The sequence below is a fragment of the Heptranchias perlo genome, chromosome 25 (genome assembly GCF_035084215.1).
Source record: "Heptranchias perlo isolate sHepPer1 chromosome 25, sHepPer1.hap1, whole genome shotgun sequence".
Classification (NCBI taxonomy): Eukaryota; Metazoa; Chordata; class Chondrichthyes; order Hexanchiformes; family Hexanchidae; genus Heptranchias; species Heptranchias perlo.
In genome coordinates, this window is record NC_090349.1 from 33,264,842 (window position 1) to 33,289,319 (window position 24,478).

Sequence of the window (24,478 nt, forward strand, 5' to 3'; positions counted from 1 at the left end):
TGGAACGAGGGAACAGGAAGTAAATCCAAATAGGTGTATTTTTAAAGTGGGACTTAAGTTTAAAAGGTATTTTGACACACAATATTTCAAACCCTCACTGGGTCCTTTCCCTACGAAATCAATCTCTAAGCATGGACCGGACCTGCCCCCAGCTGTTTAGGGAAGTAAACAGGCTGAACAGGGTCCCCTGGTTCGAATAATTGTAGCTGGTTAATATCTCTTTGGTTCTCTGATATGGATAAAAAGCAAATCAAGTCATGATGCAGCTGTGAAATGGAGAGGAGAAATTAACTAAAATAACATGAGAGATAGAAAGAAAAAGGAAGGAATGTGCTCAGAGTGTGAGGAAAGTCCTCGAGACAGAAAAAGGCAAGGACCCCACTTCCAATCTTGGCACGCTATGCCTGTCACCAACAATGGGAAGAGGTAATAGGTTTATCCATATAAACCACACAGGAGATCAACCAGTTGTATCAGTTCTCCTCTTTCTCATTGGCCTATGTTAGAGCAGACTGCATAATGTGCTGCATCACTGGCAGTTCTACAAAGGAATTACAGTAATTAACTATGAAAAAGCTGATGTTTTGGAATCATCTGTTACTGTCAGTAATCCAAGCAGAATACTGAGAAAACTGCACCACAGAAAATTCTTACTCTCAGCCAAGGCTGCATCAGGGATGCCTCAACGTCCCTTAGCCCAAGTGGGTGGGACAAAAAAAAAATCCAAGTCCCGATTTCTACCCCGTGACTCCTGCTGGAAAGTGCACGTGTGTAGATTTTGGGTGAGGACAGGATCAGGTGCCCTGTGCTTATACAATTAAGCAACGCTCACTATCTGGATCACATATGAATGGCCAGCTCCGTGACGTATTACAGGAACTGGATGAAATCTGGAGAATCCAGATGCCCTCATAGGTTTCTGTGCACTTATAACTATTTAGCATTTTAGAAAGCGAGGATAGGCAAGCCACTGGTTACTGCAGTGATTAATTAAACGTTTGTCGATTCACGTCGCACAGAGCAGAGCGAAAACGAGACCAGCATTGGTACAAGTGAGTACTTGACAGTTATTAAGCTAAGTGACTGCAGGTTCTGGTAAGATTCATAAGAGCAATGACTGTACAAACATATACAGGAACACTGATGGAAACCTTCCCATTAATCAAAGTGACTCAAGGCAAAAGGCTTTACGAGCAAATGTTTCCATCACAAAGTTAGATTTATTGATTCAGAAATTAATGGAAATGAAGTGGCAAGCTTTTAAAATACTGCAAATTACATAGGAAAAATATAAAAACAAAATGTAATATTGAGTTCAGCTAAATATTCTTCCCATTCCTGCACCCACAAAAAAGCAAAGTGTTTAATCATATTCAAAACCAGTCAGGGAAACAGTAAGTGTGGATGGGAGCAGGAAGTTACAAAGTGAGTGGGCAAAACTATGGCAGATGGAGTTCAATGTGGGGAAGCGTGCGATCATCCACGCTGAACCCACGAAAGACAATTCAGAATATTTTCTAGATGGTGAGAGACTCGGAGCTGTGGAGGAGCAGAGGGATTTAGGTGACCATCTACACAAATCATTAAAAGCTAGTGGACAGGTTCAAAAATAATCAAAAAGGCTAATTGAATGTGGGCCTTTATTTCAAGGGGGTTGGAACATTACGGGGAGGAAGTTATGCTCCAGCTGTATAGAGCCATGGTCAGACCCCATCTGGAGTAGTGTGTTCAGTCTTGAGCAATGCACCTCAGGCAGGATATATGGGCCTTGGAGGGGTTACAGCACAGATTCACCAGAATGTCACCGGGGCTCAAAGGGTTAAATTATAACGATGGGTTTTTTTCAACCTGGTTTGTATTCCCTTCAGTTTAGACGGTTGAGGAGTGACCTAATTGAGGTGTTTAAAGTGATAAATGGATTTGATAGGGTAGATACAGAGTAACTATTTCCTCTGGTGGGGGAATCCAGAGCAAGAGGGCATAATTTTAAAATTGAAATTTTCAACATTGAGATTGATAGATTTTTGTTAGGTAAGATGATCAAGGACTAAGCAGCAAAGGCAGGCAAACGGTTGAGGTGTAGATCAGCTGTCATCTAATAGAATGGCGGAACAGGCTCGAGGCAGTGAATGGCATTCTCCCTGCTCCTATGTCAGGACAGAAGGAATCATGATTTGAGATCTGTTTTCTTTGCTGATGCTGACAAGTCATTGAGAACTTTACTAACTAATCAACTGAAACTTAACTAAATTCCTTTATTAACTATATTAACTTATTAACTAAGGAGTGGGAACATTATTTTTGTATAAAAGTAGACTTTTGGTGCATGATTTACATTTTAGTCTAATCAAAAAGTAGACTGTCTGTTCCAAAACTAGACAGATGAAAACTGCAATGTGGTGACAGCACATTTCGTTCTGATCTCCCCAACGGAAACCAACTGCAATGCTGTAGAGTAACAGGTTCAAAAATACTAGTTCACACTGGCCGTAGTATCACGGTTTCTAATGTGTACTGATTATGACTCTCCCAGGTAAATGAGGCCTTTTATCCGGCCACGAAACAGGTGGGCCCCTGTTCTGGTGGAGTTTATGTGGCAGTGTGTGTCTGTTTGTAAGTTGGGAGCACACAAGGTGGTTAATGCTGTACAATATTACAAAACACAGCTGCCATTAATAAACTCGGTAAAGCTGCATTTCCTACATCTCAGCTCAGTCTGTTGGCTAAAATGCAGGGGGCACAAGTTGCTTTAATTGAACAAAACGCACTGTAAATATGAAGGGACTTGTGTGAGCGATGTGGAGGAACAAACAAATATATCAGACCCACTTCCCACTACAGGAGCATTCAATCAAATGAAATAAGCTCTCAGCGCAAATGTGCCAGGCTGCCAGATTTTAAATACCTCCAGACAATTAAATGGAACAGTAAGAGGTTTGTCCTCGAGATGCAGAACCGGTTTACACAAACCAGCCACCCTTTGTTGAGCGACTTCAAACCATCAGGTCCAAAAGGTTTAACTTTCTCAACTTCCTCTCGGTAACACCATCAAACTTACAGGGTTGTCTCTGATGACATGCTGGTGTAAACAATGCAGTAGTGCCGGAGGCAAAGGGACCTAGGCACTGAAGCCACCAATTTTTTTTCTGTCCATGTTCCACATTGTTGGCTCATACAGATCTTCTCCTTACATCAGGCAAGATCTGCGTCCAGAATGATAGTGTCACAAATATAGAATAAACAGGGTGTAGTCAGTGTGAAGAAAACCAGCATATATTACATCTCAATATGCATTGGGTACAAAACAGCAGCGTGTTGAAAGTAGCTGAGCTGTGGACAGTTCAGGTTGGGGATGGTACAAGGTGTCATTGTCTGTGGTCCTGCACTAAAGGTGTGCCAGTAGGATTCCCTTACTAAATACTATTCGGGTGGGACAATAAGGTGTTCCACCATGGAAGGGCGGGGTCACATTTGTGCCCACTGTTCCACCAGCGTGGTACTTAGTGACCTCAGATCGGCCATATCGAGGGAGAGGATGAAGTAGGCTAGGCTCTTGGGAAAGTACAGCCAATCCAAGCCTGCTGTCCTGAGCATTATCCAGCTACACAGCAGCAGAGACATAGGAGCAGGTCTCATGCTCATCCTTTCAGCCAGTGGGCAGCCAAGGTTTGGGAGGAAGGAGAACAAAAAAAAAAATCATGCTGCCAACTTTTTCCTCTTTGTAACTTCCGCCCCTTCTCCCTTCAGTAACACTCCATTCTTCACCCGCAAACGTGACAAGAGTTCTCTGCGGCAGGCATAAGATTCAAACTGGTGATGCACGTGGTTGGGAGTCCAGCTGTGGGCCCTTGCAGCCTATTGCTCAGATCTATAGCCCAGACAGTCAGAGCTACAGCTCAAAAAAATGGAATCGTTGCATCAATGTGCTACATGATTTTATTACTACAGTTTAAGGTTGTTTTAATTGAGAAACTTGGATGAAGAGCCAAGGGCCATTTTGCAGGGCGCCAGCAAGTTTGCAAAGAGAAGTAGTGATTAGGTGATGCCTAGAAGCGTGGGTTTTAAAATCCAGGGAATTGTCAGAAGAAGGAAAATCTAAGGGAGTTCTACAGTTTTGAGATTCTGGGAAAGGAATGAGTCAGAGCAGGAGACTGGGCAATGACTCTTGACTTTAACGAGTTGGATATTGGGAAGTGTATCTGGAGCTTAGGAGCAAAAAGATTTCTAGTTACAATATATAAGTAAATTGCAGTAAATTCAACTTACTAAGCTCTTCATTCACTGAAAGTTACTCAGGAGGCGCAATCCATGTCTATGTTGATCAAGGTTACCTCAGTATTCCTCGTTCACCTCTAACTGAAAGCTGGGAGCTTTACTGTCACATCATAGAAAACAAGTAGAAATTCTCAAAATCTATCACACTGTTAAATAGCCAAATGCTTATACCTTTGTGGCAGACTCGATAACCTAGAGCCTAAATCAGGCAGGTTCACAGCACTCCAGAATGCTGTAAATATTAGACCAGCCAGCCTAATTTGCGAATGGATCCTGGAGAGTAAACCTTTTTAAAAAAAAATTAATTCTCACAAAAGAGAGGGCTAGCCCAACCTGGGCAATAATTCATGCCTCACTGCAGCTGGCCAAAGGGCCATTGAGGAGAGCTGGGAACTTAAAAAAACTTAAATTGCATCTGCCACTTCATTCAGTTTAGGAGGATTAGAGCACAAGATAGAGGGGAGCCAAGTGGCCCTTCTCGTATCTGATTTTTCTTAGGTTTTTAAGTTCCCAATTTCCATGCAGGACTCTTTGATTCTGAAGTTAAACACCCTGCCTCCCAGTGTACACTAATAATGACATTAGTAATACTCACTGTGCCTCCATGAATGGAGATGTAGTTGCAACAAAATATTAATGTGAACTGATATTTCATTGTCTTTATGACATCACAGCAACATCTTTGAGCTCATTGCGGGATGGTCATGACACAAAGCAGCTTAATCTGCCACAGTGTTTCAAACAAGAGAAGGGAGTAAATTTCAACAAAATCACAATTTTTACTGGCATTTTTACACATTCATGGTATACGCACAAACTCTGTCCAGACACTTTAGAACAAATTTCTATAACACACAAGAGGAAAGTTAAATTCAATACCATTTCTGTTCAAATCGCAAAATTTGATCTCATCACTCTCGTCATTCATTACAGTCTGACACGGACGCCCTACTGGTTTATACTCAGGCTCATAAATAGATATATATCTGTCATGGCAAACAAAAAAAAAACCTGCCAATGCAGAAAATCTGAAACAGAAACAGAAAACGCTGTGAAAACTCAGCAGGTCAGTCAGCATTCCGTGGAGACATGAATGGCTGTGCACATTCTCTTAAGGAGGAAAAATTTCTTCACCTAGAGGGTTGTGAATCTTTGGAATTCTCTACCCCAGAGGGCTGTGGTTGCTCAGTCGTTGAATATATTCAAGACTGAGATCAATGGGTTTTTGGACACTAAGGGAATCAAGGATATGGGGGTAGGGCAGGAAAGTGGAGTTGAGGTCAAAGATCAGCCATGATCTTATTGAATGACAGAGCAGGCTCGAGGGACCTTAAGGCCTACTCCTGCTCCTATTTCTTATGCTCTTAACTCTTCTTTTCAGTTTAAAAAATGGACTGATGAAATGCAATTGAGTATTTTGTAGTTAAACTCAAGAATCTGTCCAGAATTTGGCAAGTCAGTTGAACCTGTTTTGTGATGTCATGTGATCGGTGTCATTGTACTTCACTGGTTACAGTCAGCCGCATGAAGGGTAAATGGGATCCAATGACTTTGTGAAGTGACAGTGCGCAATAAAGTCTAAGAATTAAGCCCTAAATGTTCTGCATACCATAAAGATGGTTCAAGATTGGAATCGTTGCTTAGTATATTTCAACAGCAGGAACCACTTTTCAGCAACTTTACATCTTTTCTTTGAATGAAAATTTGGTATATCAACATCATGATGGATTCTCCAATTACTTAGATTTCATAATGGCTACATGGCAGGAGAATGGTCAGTAAATATTTTTTGAGCAGCGACTTTTAAGTAAAAATCTTTTAACACAAATTGTTCAGGCAGAGCCGAGACATCAAGGGGTCGATTTTAGGATGGCCGAGCGGGTGCGTTGGGGGCTCGTAAAATCGGGGAATCCCGGAGCGGGTCCAGAGCCCGGCTCCAACCCGCCCACTTCCGGGTTCCCCAGTGACGCGTTCGGGTGCACACACAGTTCCCACATGCGGGACTCCCACCGGCAATTAAAGCCGGCGGGATGACAATTTAAATATTACTTACCTAGTTGAGGTCCTTCACAGACATCATTGACTGGAGATTTTGGCAGGGGTGCAATGTTCATGGATCCTCAGCATGTTTCCCGTGCTGTGGGAAACGCTCCCTGTTGGAGCAGACGTGTTTGTCAGCAGCCAGTGGGAGATGCAAAGGATTTTTTGACAGTTGGGGGGAATACCTCATTTATTGCAGCAGGGCACTCTGTCACTTCAGACTAAGTTTTGGCTGCAACACCTTTGTCTTTCCACTCAAAATTATTAATTTATACCCTAAACTCTGCTGTGCAAACACATTTACCTACTTTGCAGATCCCCTCAAACTCTCACTGTCAGGATGGGGGGGCACCATGGCTGCATTCATCACTTCATCAGAGGACGAGCAACATCACCAGTCTCGCCAGGCACGCCGTCCACCTCCGCCACGTGGAGCTCCACAACACGGTGCTGCGCCACAGGCACCTGCACAGAATAGTCGTGCAACTACACATACAACCACTGTAGGGTGACCCAATGGGTGGCATCAAGTGTGGGTATTCATGGAGAACCTCATGAAAGAGACTTATTGCACCAGCCATGCAAGAATGGCCAAGACGTGGCAGTAGTGTGACAATATAATATTTAATGTGAGTTGAACCAAAATCAAATATAAATAAAAAACATGACAAACCCCTTGTGCATCCCCTTTGTGCTCACGAAACCTTTGCCTTACACTTCCTACTACTCATACGTGATACATCCCCTGTGGCTGCAGCAGAGGAAGTGGCAGGTTGGGTGAGGGTGACCGTGAAAGAGATGCATCAGAGGGTGAGTATGAGACAGAGCCATGAGATTGTATGAGGATTGGGTTGAGCGGTAGTGGTGGGATGAGTACTGGGGAGGTGAGTAAGTGCAGGTAAGTTGAGGATGAGGTTTGAGTGGGTGTGAGGAGAGATGTGATAGAGTAGTGCTGGCAGTGCAGAAGGAGTTGTGCGATGATGTGGAAGACGGAGTGTAGGAGAATGAGTAAGTGTGCTCACTTTGGCTGACCTAGTTAGGTCATTGAAGTGCTTCCTGCACTGTATCCAGTGGGAGATGTTGCTGCTGCTGGTGACTTCCTCTGCCACCTCAAGCCAGGCCTTCTTGGTGGCAGAGGCAGGCCACTTCCTCCCGTCCGCCGGGTAGAAGATCTCCCTCCTCCTCCTCACCCCATCCAGTAAGACCTGGAGTGAGGCATCATTAAACCTGGGAGCGGCCTTTCCCCTGGGCTGCTCCATGCTGTAATTTTGGCTGTTTGCTGCAGGAGCAGCATTGGTGGACTGCCCCTTTAATTAGGGCTCCTCCAGCTGACAGCCTGTGATGCGGGTGCGCAGTCCGCCCACTGCGCAGGATTCCAACGGGAAACCCGGAAGTCAAGGTAAGTGGCTTCAATTTACTCGCAATTGCGTGGGGAACCCACCTATTTGACTGGGCTGGTTACCCACACGCCCAGTCGACCCCCTGCTGGCAACCCACCTCCCTGGTAATATCGGGGCCCAAATCATTAAAATTTAAGTGGATTTTACAGTTCCTTTGAAAGGCTGAGCTGTCACGGGACACAACTAATCTAGGCCCGAGATTTGATCTGCTTTTGTAGCTCTCACTCTCTTCTTGTTCTGTAGCAGTTTTGGAAGTTGCACATTCCACTGGCAATGCAGCTTGAAGCACCAATGTGGAAGGGTGGTGTCCCAGAGTTAGGCTCAGCTGCTCATTCTGGTGAGTTCCTGCTGTAGGGAGGGAAAAGAGAACCCTAATGGGGAAATCTCTACTGGACCACTCTTGCGTGTTTCCTGAAGGCTGACCAAAAGCAGTACAGGCACTGACCCAGGAGAGGGAGAGCCACACAGCCAGAGGAGGGACCAATGAGGAAAGAAAAGCTCAGGCAAACATCATAGAATGATCGAATGATACAGCACAGAGGGAAGCCATTCGGCCCATCGTGCTTGTACTGGCTCTTTGAAAGAGCTAACGATGAAGAAATCCAACAAAAAAGTTATAAAACATAAAAAAAAACACTAGAACTTCAAAGCTGATCGTTAGTCAGAACCTGTCTTTACAGATGCTAATGGACCAGCTGTGTATATACAGCATTTCCTGTTATTATTTTTAACATTGAGGTTTTCCTTTTATACAATAAAGAAATTATATTCTTGTAGCTATTCCCCGAGGCCGTGGGCCTTTGAATGGAACGACAACCTTCATGATTCTTCCTACATGTCCCCAGAGCTGGGAGGTGCCCCACACAAATTATCTGCATGCATTTGAGATGGAACTAACTGACCTTAAGGCCTGTACTGGTCATGAAACCTGCAATGGCTGCATTACCGCAAAGTGCACCATTTGATAATGCAACTGTTATCCCTTCAGAGGCCTCAACAGAAAAGCCTTCCCAAGGTGCTGCAGGGTTACTGAACACAAGAGGCTCAGAGTCATTTAGACCATACAGAAATTACATTATTGCTTAACTCTTGATTACGCTGTCACTCCATACAGTATAAAATGAGATTATCCTTTTAGTCCTGATAAAACTGCTTCTGTGTGCAGATTAAGGTGTATATTACCTCTTTTCTCCTGATAATACTGCGCTGTGTATAGTTCTAAACAAAGGACTATACTATCCGTTTATTCTTATATTCTTTATTATTAAATTTCTGCCCCAATTACGCACAAAGGAGTATTTTTCCCTTTTACTCTGGATAACGCTGCCTAGGGACTGAATGAGGAATATATTAACCCGCTATCTCGGACAGGTTCCTTTTGTTCAAGATTGGGGAGCAGTTGTCAGTGGGCCAGAATAGCACGCTATGATATGCTATCACTGTTCTTATTACATCAGCTTACAATAGCACTTTTTGTGCCCGTTTCCGATTGTTGCTTGTCCATGGTCCTGGTGCCAAGTGCCGCCCATGCCATGGTCGTGGTGTGCCCCACCTGCTCTCCTTTACAGCCTGCACCTTGGGACTATTGCTGCTTGTCCATGGTCCTGGTGCCAAGTGCTGCCCATGCCATGGTCGTGGTGTGCCCCACCTGCACCTTGGGACTATTTTCTCACTAGGTTATGGTTGTAACAACATGAAATTGCAAGTGTTTAAAATCTAGTTCAGTATCAGTAATCTTCTGTTCTGAAGATTTAGACATTGTTGTAACTGTGTGACAAATGTTTGGGAAAATTTAAAAAAAATCACAAAAAGTGTTGGTCACTAAATACTTTGAAGTTAATCATTTCCGATTGAAATTTCCACAAGGTACTTTATTTTTAATACCCAATTGTGTTTATCATTTATAATGAAAACAGAAAATGCTGGAAATGCTCAGCAAGTCAGGCAGCACCTGAAAGAAACACAGTTAACGTTTCAGGCCGATGACCTTTCGTCAAAACTGGAAGAAGTTGAAGATTAGACACTTTTTAAGCAAGTACAGAGCCAGGCAAAGATGGGGAGGGGTGGGGGGGGGGGAAAGAGAACAAAAGGGAAGGTCTCTGATAGGGTGGAGGGCAGGAGTGATTAAATGACAAAAGGGATATTGGTGCGAGGCAAGGAGGGTGGTAATGGGACAAGGAAAGAAACAAAAGATGGGTCTAAGAGGAGCTGTAAACGGTAACAGCAGAACCATTACCAGCACCTGCTGTGCGAAAAAATGGGTGCAGTGGTTATGGTCTGAAGTTATGGAAATCAATGTTGAGAACAGAAAGTGCCTAATTGAAAGATGAGGTGCTGTTCCTCGAGCTTCCGTTGAGCTTCATTGGAACAGCGTAAGAGGACGAGGACAGAGAGGTCAGAGTGGGAGTGGGATGGGGAGTTAAAATGGCAAGTGACTGGCAGGTCAGGGTCGTGCTCGTGGACAGAGTGGAGGTGTTCAGCAAAGCGATCACCCAGTCTGCGTTTGGTCTCCTCAAATGTAGAGGAGACCGCATTGTGAGCAGCGAACACAGTATATTAAATTGAAAGAAGTACAAGTAAATCACTGTTTCACCTGAAGAGTGTTTGGGGCCCTGGACAGTGGGGAGCAGGTAAAAGGGCAGGTATTGCATCTCCTACACTCGCACGGGAAGGTGCCGTGGGAAGGAGAGGGGTTGTTGAGGGTGACGGAAGAGTGGACCAGGCTATCGCGGAGGGAGCGGTCCCTCCGGAATGCTGAAAGGGGAGGGGACGGGAACAAGTGTTCGGTGGTGGCATCGCGCTGGAGGTGGTGGAAATTGTGGAGGATGATCCATTGAATGTGGAGGCTGGTGGGGTGGAAGGTGAGGACAAGGGGGACCCTAGCATGGTTCTGGGAGGGAGGGGAAGGGGTGACGGCAGAAGTGCGGGAAATGGGATGGACACAGTCGAGGGCCCCGTCAACTACAGTAGAGGGGAATCCTCGGTTGAGGAAAAAAGATGTATCGGAAGCACTGGTGCGGAAGGTGACGTCGTCAGAGCAGATGCGACGGAGACGGAGAAACTGGGAGAAGGGAATAGAGTCCTTACAGGAGACTGGGTGGGAGGAAGTGTAATCAAGGTAGCTGTGGGAGTCGGTGGGCTTGTAGTAGATATTGGTTGGCAGCCTATCCCCAGAAATGGAGATAGAGAAATCAAGGGAGGGAAGGGAAGAGTTTGAGATGGACCACGTGAAGGTGAGGGAAGGGTGGAAATTGGAAGTAAAGTTGGCAAAATTTTCCAGTTCAGGGCGAGAGCAGGAAACGTCACCGATGCAGTCATCATTGTGCTGGAAAAAGAGGTGAAGGGAGGGGAGCTGAGTAGGACTGAAACAAGGAATGTTCCACATAAACCACAAAAAGGCAGATATAGCTAGGACTTGTACGGGTTCCCATAGCGACACCTTTTATTTGGAGGAAGTGAGTGGAGTCAAAGGAGAAGTAGTTCAACGTAAGAACAAGTTTAGCCAGGCGGAGGAGGGTGGTGGTGGATGGGGACTGGTTGGGCCTCCATTCAAGGAAGAAGCGGAGGGCCCGCAGGCGGTCCTGGTGGGGGATGGAGGTGTAGAGGGACTGGATGTCCATGGTTAGGGCCGGGGAACTGGAAACTGTTGAAGTGGCGGAGGGCGTCAGAAGAGTCACAGATGTAGGTCAGAAGAGACTGGACAAGGGGAGAAAAAAGTCAAGATAGGAGGAAGTAAGTTCCGTGGGGCAAGAACAGGTTGAAACAATGGGTCTACCGGGGCAGTCCTGTTTGTGGATCTTGGGAAGGAGTAGAAGTGGGGCGTGTTTATCATTTGTTTTGTCGTAAAGGACACTTGTATTCAAGTACAATGCAGCTGAACTAGCACTGTTTACGCAAAGAGTATTAAAGGGATGGAATTACTAAGGAGCATGAAGCACGCAGCTAAGACCGAGCGAGTGGCATGGTGTGCAAGTGATGGCCGCAGCATTGCACTGAGGCAGCTATTAGCCTCCAGATGGTCAGCGAAATGCTATCCTTGTGGGAGACATTGAAACTTTATAGTGCTCTTTAAAGACTAGCACTGGCTGGCAATGACACCATCTCCTAAAATAACTTAAGCCCTCACCTTGGCCTCTTTCGCTGGCCATGCTCAGAGTCACAGCATAAGAAAGGCTTTAGTGACGGATCCTGCGGCCTGACAGCAGCCTGGTCCAGCATCACCCCCAACTGCACTTTTATGAAGTTCCTAATTAAATGGGTCACGAGACTCTGCAACCTCGTCTGAAATGACTGAGAATCAGTCTTCCCTCCCAAGTCCTCAACAATTTCACTTGTATATGAGGCAATTTTTAAAAGAATATCAGGGAACAGTTCAGGTAATGAATCACAAATCCTTAAATGGATATTTATTTCTTTTAATGGTATTTTTATGTCAGTTTAAAAAATAACAAATCTAGCAGTTCAGCAGATGCATTACCTCTGAAACTATTTCATGATCATCTGGCTCAGTTTGAGAGTCCATACCCTCAGCACTGACCCTGGACCCTGGTTTACTTTTTTAAAAATTCAATGAGGCATGAGTGTAACACAGGATCAAAGACTCTGTAGGACGAGGACACTGCCGCCTGGTGGCGGAACCATGCAGCGGCATCCTGCAATCCACAGCAGTTGAGGCCGTCAGAAGGATTCCCAAGACAGGCACAGCGGAAGGAGGCCATTCTTAGTCAATTTAGCCAGGATCAAAAAAAAACTTACCCATTCACCCATCACATCATCAAATTGTCTCTTGAGTGAATAAGATTTTTCAGCTCCACTACCCTACCTTTAAGATGTGGAGATGCCGGTGATTGGACTGGAGTTGACAATTGTAAACAATTTTACAACACCAAGTTATAGTCCAGCAATTTTATTTTAAATTCACAAGCTTTCGGAGGCTTCCTCCTTCCTCAGGTGAACGAAATGAAATCCTACCTTTAAGACTATTTGCATGAGGATGTTCTTCCTGACATCTGATCTTTCATCAGTTTTAACCTGTGCCCCCTTGATCTAATATTCTGGCATACCTTGGAAGTAGTGCTTAGGATGTACCTCCTCTATGCTTTTCGATATCCCGTATACTTCTACGAGGTCCCTTCCTTTCAAATGCTGCTACTTCTCTGGCCTTGCCTTGTAACTCAGTCTCTTGTAATCTCACTGCCTCCCAACTCCACTCTCCATCTGCTCCATGGTTTCAATGTTTCTCATGTTTTGGTGACCAAAGTACCAAGGTGCGGATTCGAAAGATGACAGATGAAACAGAAAAAAAAAATACACCACTAAAATCCCCGACACAGCATATCACAGTAAAGTCACAGTCTGATCTATCTGACAGTGGGACATTGTTTTAATGCTGGTTAAAAGCACGTTGCATATTCCATTAATTCTGTTTTTCAGCAAGTGTAATTTTACTGTCAAGACAAAAACAGCTTTCACATGATCTGTTTCTCTTCTGAGTTGATCAGGATGACCACTTACCTCAACAACAGCGGAAAATAATTGTGACTATAAAACCCATGTCAGTGCCTTTCACTGAAGCTGAACCTCTCATACCCACTAGTTCAATATTACCACACACTGGCTGTCCGCTTAGTTTCATGCTGCCATCTGCTGGTAAGAATATACACTGCATTATACACAAAACAGGAATCGGGAGCTGGCAGACAACAGGTTCAATGCTCCACCTCACAAGGTTGCTGATCTCGGCCATATTTCAGTGGGCAGGCAGAAACAAGCAGAGGTTCGTGCTCTTGCTCATAGGCAGGAGAGAAAAAAAAATTAATCATCCTTTGTCACCCAGTAGCAGCAGATATAGAGCAGCATCACAGGCAGGTCGTTACTGCACCCTCCAGGCCAGGGTTGTCCAAGCTTTTAGGTTAGTGGGGCATTTATTGCATAGCATGGCATCTTGGAGGCTGCATAGAAAGTTTAAAGCCATGTTCCCATTAACTTGCACGTATCTCAAATTGCAGATATTAACAGACCTTTGTGTTCTGAATACCAATGAGACAACAGCATTATGGACAGCTCTTTCCTAACCTCCAAGCACAAAAAGTTCACACAGGACAAGTCAGCGAATAATAAAAATAAGTGTAAATGAGACTGAGGTGCCAGGTCTTGGGGGCTGTAGTTGGGATACCCCTGTTCTAGGCCACAATTAGCTTCAGGACACCATGGACAGAAAATCAAAAGGAAAAAGGTGGGGGGGGGGGGGGGTAGAACATGGAATTAAAAAAAAGGCCACTGGTAGTTTTTTCCCCATAAATTAGTTCCTCCAGTTCCAGCCTCTAACTAACTATATTCCACTCTGAAACATGCAGGACAGCACCGAGACATCACAATACACATTACACAGCAGCCTCCAACAACCTGTGTGCTGGTGAGAACTGCTAGAAACAGCAGTGAAATATATATGAAAAATAAAAATATATATGGAATGGAGGTTTACACGAAATAAACCACGCAAGCTGTGGCAGCCAGAACTCACTCAGTCAAAAAGAAGAAGGAGGCATATGACATGCATAGACTGCTGGGATCAAGTGGATCCCTTGAAGAGTATAGAGATTGCCGGAGTAGAGTTAAGAGAGAAATCAGGAGGGCAAAAAGGGGACATGAGATTGCTTTGGCAGATGAGGCAAAGGAGAATCCAAAGAGCTTCTACAAATACATAAAGGGCAAAAGAGTAACTAGGGAGAGAGTAGGGCCTCTTAAGGATCAACAAGGTCATCTATGTGCGGAACCACAAGAGATGGGTGAGATCCTGAATGAATATTTCACATCGGTATTTACGGTTGAGAAAGGCATGGATGTTAGGGAACTTGGGGAAATAAATAGTGATGTCTTGAGGAGTGTACATATTACAGAGAGGGAGGTGCTGGAAGTCTTAACGCGCATCAAGGTAGATAAATCTCCGGGACCTGATGAAATGTATCCCAGGACGTTATGGGAGATTAGGGAGGAAATTGCGGGTCCCCTAGCAGAGATATTTGAATCATCGACAGCTACAGGTGAGGTGCCTGAAGATTGGAGGGTAGCAAATGTTGTGCCTTTGTTTAAGAAGGGCGGCAGGGAAAAGCCTGGGAACTACAGACCGGTGAGCCTGACATCTGTAGTGGGTAAGTTGTTAGAGGGTATTCTGAGGGACAGGATCTACAGGCATTTGGAGAGGCAGGGACTGATTAGGAACAGTCAGCATGGTTTTGTGAGAGGAAAATCATGTCTCACGAATTTGATTTGAGTTTTTTGAAGGGGTAACCAAGAAGATAGATGAGGGCTGTGCAGTAGACGTGGTCTACATGGACTTTAGCAAAGCCTCTGACAAGGTACCACATGGTAGGTTGTTACATAAGGTTAAATCTCACGGGATCCAAGGTGAGGTAGCCAATTGGATACAAAATTGGATTGACGGCAGAAGACAGAGGGTGGTTGCAGAGGGTTGTTTTTCAGACTGGAGGCCTGTGACCAGCGGTGTGCCTCAGGGATCGGTGCTGGGTCCGCTGTTATTTGTTATTTATATTAATGATTTGGATAAGAATTTAGGAGGCATGGTTAGTAAATTTGCAGATGACACCAAGATTGGTGGCATTGTGGACAGTGAAGAAGGTTATCTAGGATTGCAATGGGACCTTGATAAATTGGGCCAGTGGGCCGATGAATGGCAGATGGAGTTTAATTTAGATAAATGTGAGGTGATGCATTTTGGTAGATCGAATCGGGCCGGGACCTACTCCGTTAATGGTAGGGCGTTGGGGAGAGTTATAGAACAAAGAGATCTGGGAGTACAGGTTCATAGCTCCTTGAAAGTGGAGTCACAGGTGGATAGGGTGGTGAAGAAGGCATTCGGCATGCTTGGTTTCATTGGTCAGAACATTGAATACAGGAGTTGGGATGTCTTGTTGAAGTTGTACAGGGCATTGGTGAGGCCACACTTGGAATACTGTGTACAGTTCTGGTCACCCTATTATAGAAAGGATATTATTAAACTAGAAAGAGTGCAGAAAAGATTTACTAGGATGCTACCGGGACTTGATGGTTTGACTTATAGGGAGAGGTTAGATAGACTGGGACTTTTTTCCCTGGAGAGTAGGAGGTTAAGGGGTGATCTTATAGAAGTCTATAAAATAATGAGGGGCATAGATAAGGTAGATAGTCAAAATCTTTTCCCAAAGGTAGGGGAGTCTATAACGAGGGGGCATAGATTTAAGGTGAGAGGGGAGAGATACAAAAGGGTCCAGAGGGGCAATTTTTTCACTCAAAGGGTGGTGAGTGTCTGGAACGAGCTGCCAGAGGCAGTAGTAGAGGCGGGTACAATTTTGTCTTTTAAAAAGCATTTGGACAGTTACATGGGTAAGATGGGTATAGAGGGATTATGGGCCAAGTGCAGGCAATTGGGACTAGCTTAGTGGTATAAACTGGGCGACATGGACATGTTGGGCCGAAGGGCCTGTTTGCATGTTGTAAACTTCTATGATTCTATGATTCTATGCAGGCACCACCGATGAGTTATAAAATCAGTAACACGGTTTATTTTGTCTGGCCCTGATGCATCCTCTCTGTATGTCATCTATAAAAACAAAATTGAGCCTAAAGCGATGATCTCGCTGCAATCTCAGTTGTATGTGTTATTCTATAAATACTGCCTGAAGCCCACGATTAGAGTTCAGTCTCTTGGGTGTCGATAAAATGGGCAAAAACAAATATTCTATCCAACGCTATTACAGCAAAGCTTATCACTGGACTGACGATAGGACCAAAATAAATAAAAAGCAAAAATCAATACTTAATTTGCTGTGAGCAAACACATAAATATATTCAACATGAAAGATGCTGCACAGTGTACATTGTGCATATGGCTCCTGAGGACAGACTATTATAGGTACTATTCCCACTATTCATGAACTTTAAAAGCTTTCTATAACCCAAACCATGTCATTATGCAGTACATGGACTCTCTGAGTTGAAGTGCAATAACAGCATCAATTTTGAGCGAGGAACAAGAGTCACAATTCATACGAGTCTAACTATTTCCTGATTCATACCCAGATGGTGATCCATGTGGGTTTTAACCTATAGCTGTAAGTTAAAGTCATGGCCAGTATCACACAAAGGCTCTGGGGTTTACCAGCATCCTATATCAAACCATAACCCTCTCCAACCTTTTTAACAATACTCATTGAATCAACAAAGACAATTCCTGTAAAACTGCAGACACATACTGTAAGGTAGAATTGCTCCATTTGTTGATCTTAACAAAAACAGTCAGTGGAAATATAAAATGGGTTTCCCCACATATAATCACACCCCCTCAACCCCCACCAACATTAGCAAATGGAGGAGGATATACCCTTATTCTATGTCAGCAACAGCTCTTCATTGACCAAATACTCAGGAGAACTGCAAATGCTAAATTCTAATACGGTAACAGCATTGAGGATTTATTTTGTGCTCAAAACTTCACACGTAACAGAGGCCGGATCTTTGGAGACTGTGCATCAATGTGGATTACTGCAGTCTCTGTGCAGTTGTGATGGGAAACCATTTTCCAAATTATTCTCCAATTCCTGAAGCAGCATCAGTCAAGACTATTTGGAATGGACCCTGTGCTGGAAAGGAGTTTTATGTTTTCCCCCCTCTGTTTGCCCATTTTCTCCCTTCCTCCCCTGAAAGCACTGATCCCTTGCTTGTTTTCACACTATGTTGTTTTACCGGCATCTGTTGACCTTTTGTTACCTCATCCAGATGATGATATTCGTGTAATAGTGTTGTCAGGCTATTTTTTTCTATTCGTTCACGGGATGTGGGCGTCGCTGGCGAGGCCAGCATTTATTGCCCATCCCTAATTGCCCTCGAGAAGGTGGTGGTGAGCCGCCTTCTTGAACCGCTGCAGTCCGTGTGGTGACGGTTCTCCCACAGTGCTGTTAGGAAGGGAGTTCCAGGATTTTGACCCAGCGACAATGAAGGAACGGCGATATATTTCCAAGTCGGGATGGTGTGTGACTTGGAGGGGAACGTGCAGGTGGTGTTGTTCCCATGCGCCTGCTGCTCTTGTCCTTCTAGGTGGTAGAGGTCGCGGGTTTGGGAGGTGCTGTCGAAGAAGCCTTGGCGAGTTGCTGCAGTGCATCCTGTGGATGGTGCACACTGCAGCCACAGTGCGCCGGTGGTGAAGGGAGTGAATGTTTAGGGTGGTGGATGGGGTGCCAATCAAGCGGGCTGCTTTATCTTGGATGGTGTCGAGCTTCTTGAGTGTTGTTGGAGCTGCACTCATCCAAGCAAGTGGAGAGTATTCCATCACACTCCTGACTTGTGCCTTGTAGATGGTGGAAAGGCTTTGGGGAGTCAGGAGGTGAGTCACTCGCCGCAGAATACCCAGCCTCTGACCTGCTCTCGTAGCCACAGTATTTATATGGCTGGTCCAGTTAAGTTTCTGGTCAATGGAGGCATCACAGCCACTCCCGATCCTGTCCTCAACCAACTCACTTACATATCCACATTGCTGGATAAATTAATTAGATGATGCCACTTGTGGTGGTAGTCGGGCAGTACATTTGGCTACAGTGCTTCATGTTTAGGGATGGTAAAAATGACCGCGTTCCCTCTCCTGACTTTTTTTTTTAAGAAAAAAGTTTCAGTGGTGTTTGGTCCAATTCCTTGTGTTGTTGGAGGCCACATGCTGGGCTCCCCAATGGCTCAGCAAGTTCACCAAGTGCGTAGGTGAGCCGGGCAGACTAGGAAAGTCACAGGTTCGATACCAAGTCTGTGCTGAGCTCGCTGATCTCAGTCGGGATGCTGCAAAATAGTTTGGTTGACTATGACTGGGGAAGGGAATCATCAGGCAGGATTCCTCCTCCTGATCACCAAACACTGATCCCTGCAGTAAGTGCATGTGGCTGGACACTGGGTGAGGCCAATATCATGCTCAGCAATAATGCCTTCAGTGGTTAAATAGCCTGCCAGCATTCAATCGTCAAGACTCATAAAGGAATAACATCGGTCAGGTACACAGAATCCTTGGAACCCCAGCATGGGATTGGGTGAGGAAGAGAAGAAAAAATTGCCACGGTCAAATAAAAAACGAGTACTGCACATACAAATCTAATCAGCACTAAGTACAGCACGCTCAGTAACATCAACATCACCGGCCCTGAGAGCAGGCCCATCCTCATCGACATGGGCAGACCTTACCCAGAGAACACAGAACCAGTCCTCATCAACATCAATATCATCTGCCCAGAGAGCGTGGCTCCTGTTCCCGTTATCAGCACCATCTGCCCAGAGAGCAGAATGTCCATCCTCATCAAATCAATACTATCTGCCCGGAGATGGGATGTCCATCCTCATCAATATCAAAGTCACAGAGAGCGGGACACCCACCCTCAGCAACATCAAGCACCTCAAAATCAGTACGCTCATCATCATTGACATTATCACCATCTGCACTGACAGCAGGGGAACATTCCTGAGTGACACAGGCTCAGAGAGCAGAACGTATATCCACACCAACAGTGCCACTGACAACTGTGTGCCCATCCTCATCAGCAATGCCACTAACAACTGTGTGTCCATCCTCATCAGCAATGGCACTGACAACTGTGTGTCCATCCTCATCAGCAATGCCACTAACAACTGTGTGCCCATCCTCATCAGCAATGGCACTGACAACTGTGTGCGCATCCTCATCAGCAATGCCACTAACAACTGTGTGCCCATCCTCATCAGCAATGCCACTAACAACTGTGTGCCAATCCTCATCAGCAATGGCACTGATAGCAGCGTGCCCATCCTCATCAGCAATGGCACTGACAACAGTGTGCCCATTCTTAACAGTGGCACTAACAAGTGTGCCAATCCTCATTAGCAATGGCACTGATAGCAGCGTGCCCATCCTCATCGTTGCCACCAACAGCACGCCCATTGTCACCACTGACACAGTTATCACACCAAACATGAAAACTATTTCAGCTTCCTTACCGACTTGTGGTCTTGGCATTTCTCCTGCTGTACACTACGCCTAGAATATGTTTCATTCTCATTTTGTTTCTTGGCCTTTGCAGTCAACTGGATCATATCCCGGATTTGCCTCCGTGTCTTGCTTTGGAGGTCGGGAGGTTGCTCCCTTTCTACGCAGTGAGAATCCTATCATATACAAAGCAGGGGTGTAATAAGCTACTGTAGGAAATCCCATTCATAGTACGACAAAACATGATGAGTAAACAAGATGTAAACCACTCCTCTACTGTTAGCAGATATAAAATTAGGTATACACAGGTGCAACTTATACACCATATTTTATTCCCATTGGTAGCTTGCCACTGTTCACAAAGTCAGAACCTCTGGGTAACGCAGCATAACTCAGCACTGAAGTGTCACAAAATCAGAGAATACGTGTTTGAGCCACCAGTCTATCCAGTTCCCGATCTGTATTATATTGAAAGGGAAGGCTGCTGCATCTTCCCTATTTGAGGGGGGGGGGGGGAAATTAAACAAAGAATGCCTTTCTTGGATAAAACATCATCCCGCACCCAGCCACCATCCAAGAGGCTTCTGCATTGGCAGGGTTTTGGAAGCAAGCATTCCACCTCTCTCTAGGCAACTGAAATAAGAAGCAAGGAGCACTGAAAGAATATGAGTGTATGTACCTGTATATAGGAACTGCTCAGACTCCTGCCACTAGAGGGAACTGTCTTATTTCTCAGTCACTGGGAACCTCTAGCAGCAGAAAAGCCAAAGACAGACCCAAACATTCCGACAGGTAAATGTTCATGCTACAACACACACCTATAATAAATCTTTGTACTGGGGTGTGGGATGATAAGAGCCCCAGTATTTTTAGGTTTATATCAGAGTTCTCAAAAATAATCAATCATTCATAAGAAATTATTTATGCAACTGTGGTAAATATATACGTGAACAACTGGTCGACGTCCTATGACGTTGCACATGGGTAATCAAGACCAGTTTGAATTTTTCAAGTCAAGCAAGGTTAGATGTGGAACCAATTTGGGTGAAGGGGGAAATAGGCAAATAGGAGGGGAAAAAGGAAGGGGGAAAGGGAAAGGAGGGAGGTGGGAGAGAGAGGGAAGGGAGTAGACAAAGGGGGGAGGGGGAAGAGGGAGAGACAAGGAAGAGACGGATGGAAGAGGGGAAGGGAGGAAAGGGAGAGAGAAAGAAAGGGAGAGTGAGAGAGGGAGGGGGAAAAGAGGAGGGGTCTCTGCCTGTGTGCGCATCTTTTTCTAAATCAGGCTCTCTCACTGCAGTAAAATGAAGCAGATGAAAATAGTTTACCTCAAAAAAGGTTCTAAAGTCATGCACCATGTTGTACTGAAATCATTTGGAAAAATCAAACACACAAAACTGTTAAAGCCTGAGGAAAAACACATTTTGAGTTGCAATGAAAATCATATTGATTCATGTTGGGATTTTTCCACAGTGCAAATGCTCAGAGTACCTCATCCTAGAACTGCAGGCACAGATTGATTTTTAAATTTCTGGGAAGATAATCAAACCAAGCTTTTGCAAAAGACTGAGGTCTCAGAGTAAAAATGTTAACAAAAGGTACCTCAAAAATCACAAGATTTTTAATTATTTATTCTAAATATAAATGGATACGATAGGTAGTTAAATTTGATAGTGGTTGCAGAATCCTGCCTTAGGCAATGTAAAATAGTAGTATTTCTACCACTGACAAAAATTTTATTAGCACCATGTCTCCTTTAACTGATTACATTAAAATGATGGATTTAGTTGCCTCCTTTGCATAAACATAACGACTTTTGTAAGTGCATCAATCAATGTGCTTACCGTCTTATCCTCCACCCTTGACAAAAATGCCCGCATCAAAGTCTCTGTGACTCGGCTTTGAGCTCCCCCAGTTGAGTAGCTCTTTCTTCCTTGGTGGGTACTTGGTGTTCCTTCCTGATTCGTTAATAGACCATCTACTGCCTTTTGTGTCTGCCTATGAATTTCCAAAGGCCTTGACTTCTTAGCCTCTGGGACAGATTGGCTTAGATCTTTTGGATACTCATTCAAGATCCTAGGAGACTTCTGTTCAGGTTCCTCTTTACGGCCTGCTGGTCTGTTTTCTATTTTCTCACATTGCCGGTTATCAATTGATATCTCAACATGCTTTTCCTTCTCCGATACAAGTTGCGATGAACCATGAACTGGCTTCCCTGAGCTGGTCAAATAGTCCAAGTTACCAGTTTTACCATCAGGGCAGTGACCATCAAATGTTTGGGTTGGACAGTCTGTCTCAACAGGAGTTACTTTTGACTTCCTTTCTTCACCCCTGTTCTTCCTATTCCTTGGCATTGGTTCACTGTGGTCATCCTCTCTAGGTTTTCCCTTGTCTCTGACACCGTCAGACTTTTGCCCATCTGCATGAAGCACAGGCTGGTCCAATTCACTGCGCTCTATATAGGTTGAGGATGGTCTGCTTTTCTTTTTCTCATGCTTGGGCCGTCTTTTTAAGTCGGCAAGTGCACTGGTGTAAGCGTCTACTTCATCGTTTCGCTTACCCTCCGACTTCTGGCCATTTGAACGAAGTTCATACTTTTCCAACTCATCATATTCATTATAGGCTGAGGATGGCCTGCTTTTCCTTTTCTCATCCTTGGACCGCCCCTTATCAGCAGACGCACTATCACAGGCATCTCTTTTAAATTCTTCATCATGACGTTTCTTTATTCGATCATTTTTCTGGGAGGTCCTCACTTCACGGAATGATGAGCTCTTCTGAATTTTCACAGTTGGAGTCTTACCATCAATTAGCTTTGAACTGCTGGTCTTTGGGACCAGCTCTCCAGGTTTTGATATTCCCTTTCCATATTCGGCCATCAATGCATCTAGGTCAAGGATACTATTGCGGTGCAAACCCTTTTTATTAAGCCTATCAGAAGAATCTCTACTTTTAGCTGAAGAGGATGATATTCCAAAGCTCTGATCAGCAGATTTTCTCACCTTTTGTGTGCATTGTTCTTCATAATCTTTTTGATGTGTGTTGGAACTATGGTTATCCTTCTTATCATGGCAATGAGAAACCTTTGATTCTTCACTTTTTCTTTTAGATGTTTCTTTTTTGTATTCTGCCATCAAAGCATCAAGGTCTAATATACTATGCCTGTTACGGTCCAAAGTGTTCCTGGTCTTTCTTGACTTTGCCTCAGTGTCTGCTATTTCGGACTGTTTCACAGTTGGTGTTACATGGTCTTTTTCTGAAGCATCACTCCCTCCGTTCGTCCATGGCATGTCAAGAAACGCTTCAGACAACAGGGTTTTTTTAGGTTTTTCTGGAGTTGACATTTTGGGATAACTTTTAGAGTACTCTTCAAAGAAGCCATCTTTCGATCTATCATCTGACTGACTGACAGAAGTGGTCAATAGCTCAGAAGTATATCTGTGTTTGACATCAGAGACTTGACCTGTTTTTGTAAAGATCGTAGAGTTCGGCTCCAAAGAAATCTTTTTCCTTCTCTTATTTTCTTTTGGAAGGACCTGCCCACAGAATTCTATAGTTCCATCTCCTTGCAGCAACCCTTTTGTTTCTTTACATGCTTCTACATCATCATTGCCTTTTGACTGTTTCACATCAACGGACCCAGCAGAGGTCAGTAGCTCCTGGTTGGTAACCTCATTATATTTTCTCAAACCAAAAACTCTGGAGCTACCATTTGAAATAGATAATATTTCAGTGTTAGTGTGGGAGTTAAGCTGAGTCCTTTTCAACTGTTTCTTTCCAACTTTATCCAAGTCCACTTTGGCTGTGGTTAGCACCTCGATATGAGATTGTTGATTTTGAACAGTGTCCAGCAACTCAGCTACCTTTATTTCAGAATTCTGTGCAGTTGATAGCGTCTCTAGAATAGAGCTGTTTTCAGCTGGAAGTGACTGATTCATGCGTCTCCTTGCATCGGAAACCTTTTCTTCAAGTTTTGTTTGGTCAATCATAGAATGTAATTTCCTAGAGCGGAGAGTTAGGACCCTGTCTTCAGAGGTTTTAGGGAGGGAGCAACTGACTGCTGTTTCACTTACATTCTGCAGGATATCAATTTTACCATAGCTGGTAGGTAATAGCAAACCAGAAACATTTTGTTCAGTGATCTTTGAGGAAGGAGGAGTCTTTACTGAAGACCTGGAAACTCTTTTCTCCTCTGTTTCAAAATAAATGTTTTTTTTCCTCTCTAAAGGTGCAGCTTCAAGCTCCAAGAATGTAGTTTTATTGGTCTCTTTAGGCATCGCCTCAACTCCTGATTTCACAGTAGTGTAATTCTTCAGTCCAGATTGGGCATTTCGTTCTGATCTTTTGTCTTTATCAAAGCAGGAATTTACTGAGTAGGAAGGATCTTCTGAATGTACAGGCTCTGGAACCTTGTGACGCTGGACATAATTTTCAATGACTGAGACTCTAACAGCTTTTACACTCAAATCAGAATCTATCAACGCGGTGACTGTTTTCTGCCCATCTGAACTTTCAGTGCCAACCTTGGTCATTGAAGCAACACTTAGAGGCACAACGGTCTCATTTATTTGCCCCTTCATCTCCTCCTCCTTCCTGCTGAAACTGCTTCTCCTGCCTATTTTCTCAGAGCAGGTTTTCTCATCTGTGGTACTTTTATCAAAGCCTTTGCTCACTTTCTTCACCGATTGACCTCTGCTCCACTTAAATTCAGTGTCCATCAAATGTAACCGTTCATTCTTTGTCTAAAATAAAAATAGAACAGTTCAGAAATTAA

The 24,478-nt window shown here is 44.3% G+C and overlaps 1 protein-coding gene and 1 long non-coding RNA gene across 2 annotated transcripts in view; one reads left to right on the forward strand and one right to left on the reverse strand.

Annotated features, from left to right (window-relative positions):
- LOC137342189 (uncharacterized protein KIAA1671-like) overlaps positions 1 to 24,478 on the reverse strand; it is a 172,034-nt gene that overhangs the window by 93,321 nt on the left and 54,235 nt on the right. Inside the window, exons 4-5 of the mRNA XM_068005939.1 lie at positions 21,549 to 24,446; positions 19,719 to 19,883 (exon numbers count right to left, since the gene is read on the reverse strand). Coding sequence (XP_067862040.1) covers positions 19,719 to 19,883; positions 21,549 to 24,446 — 3,063 coding nt within the window. The remainder of the gene's footprint in view (positions 1 to 19,718; positions 19,884 to 21,548; positions 24,447 to 24,478) is intronic.
- LOC137342190 (uncharacterized) overlaps positions 1 to 24,478 on the forward strand; it is a 64,527-nt gene that overhangs the window by 36,089 nt on the left and 3,960 nt on the right. The gene's annotated exons all lie outside the window — the stretch shown is intronic.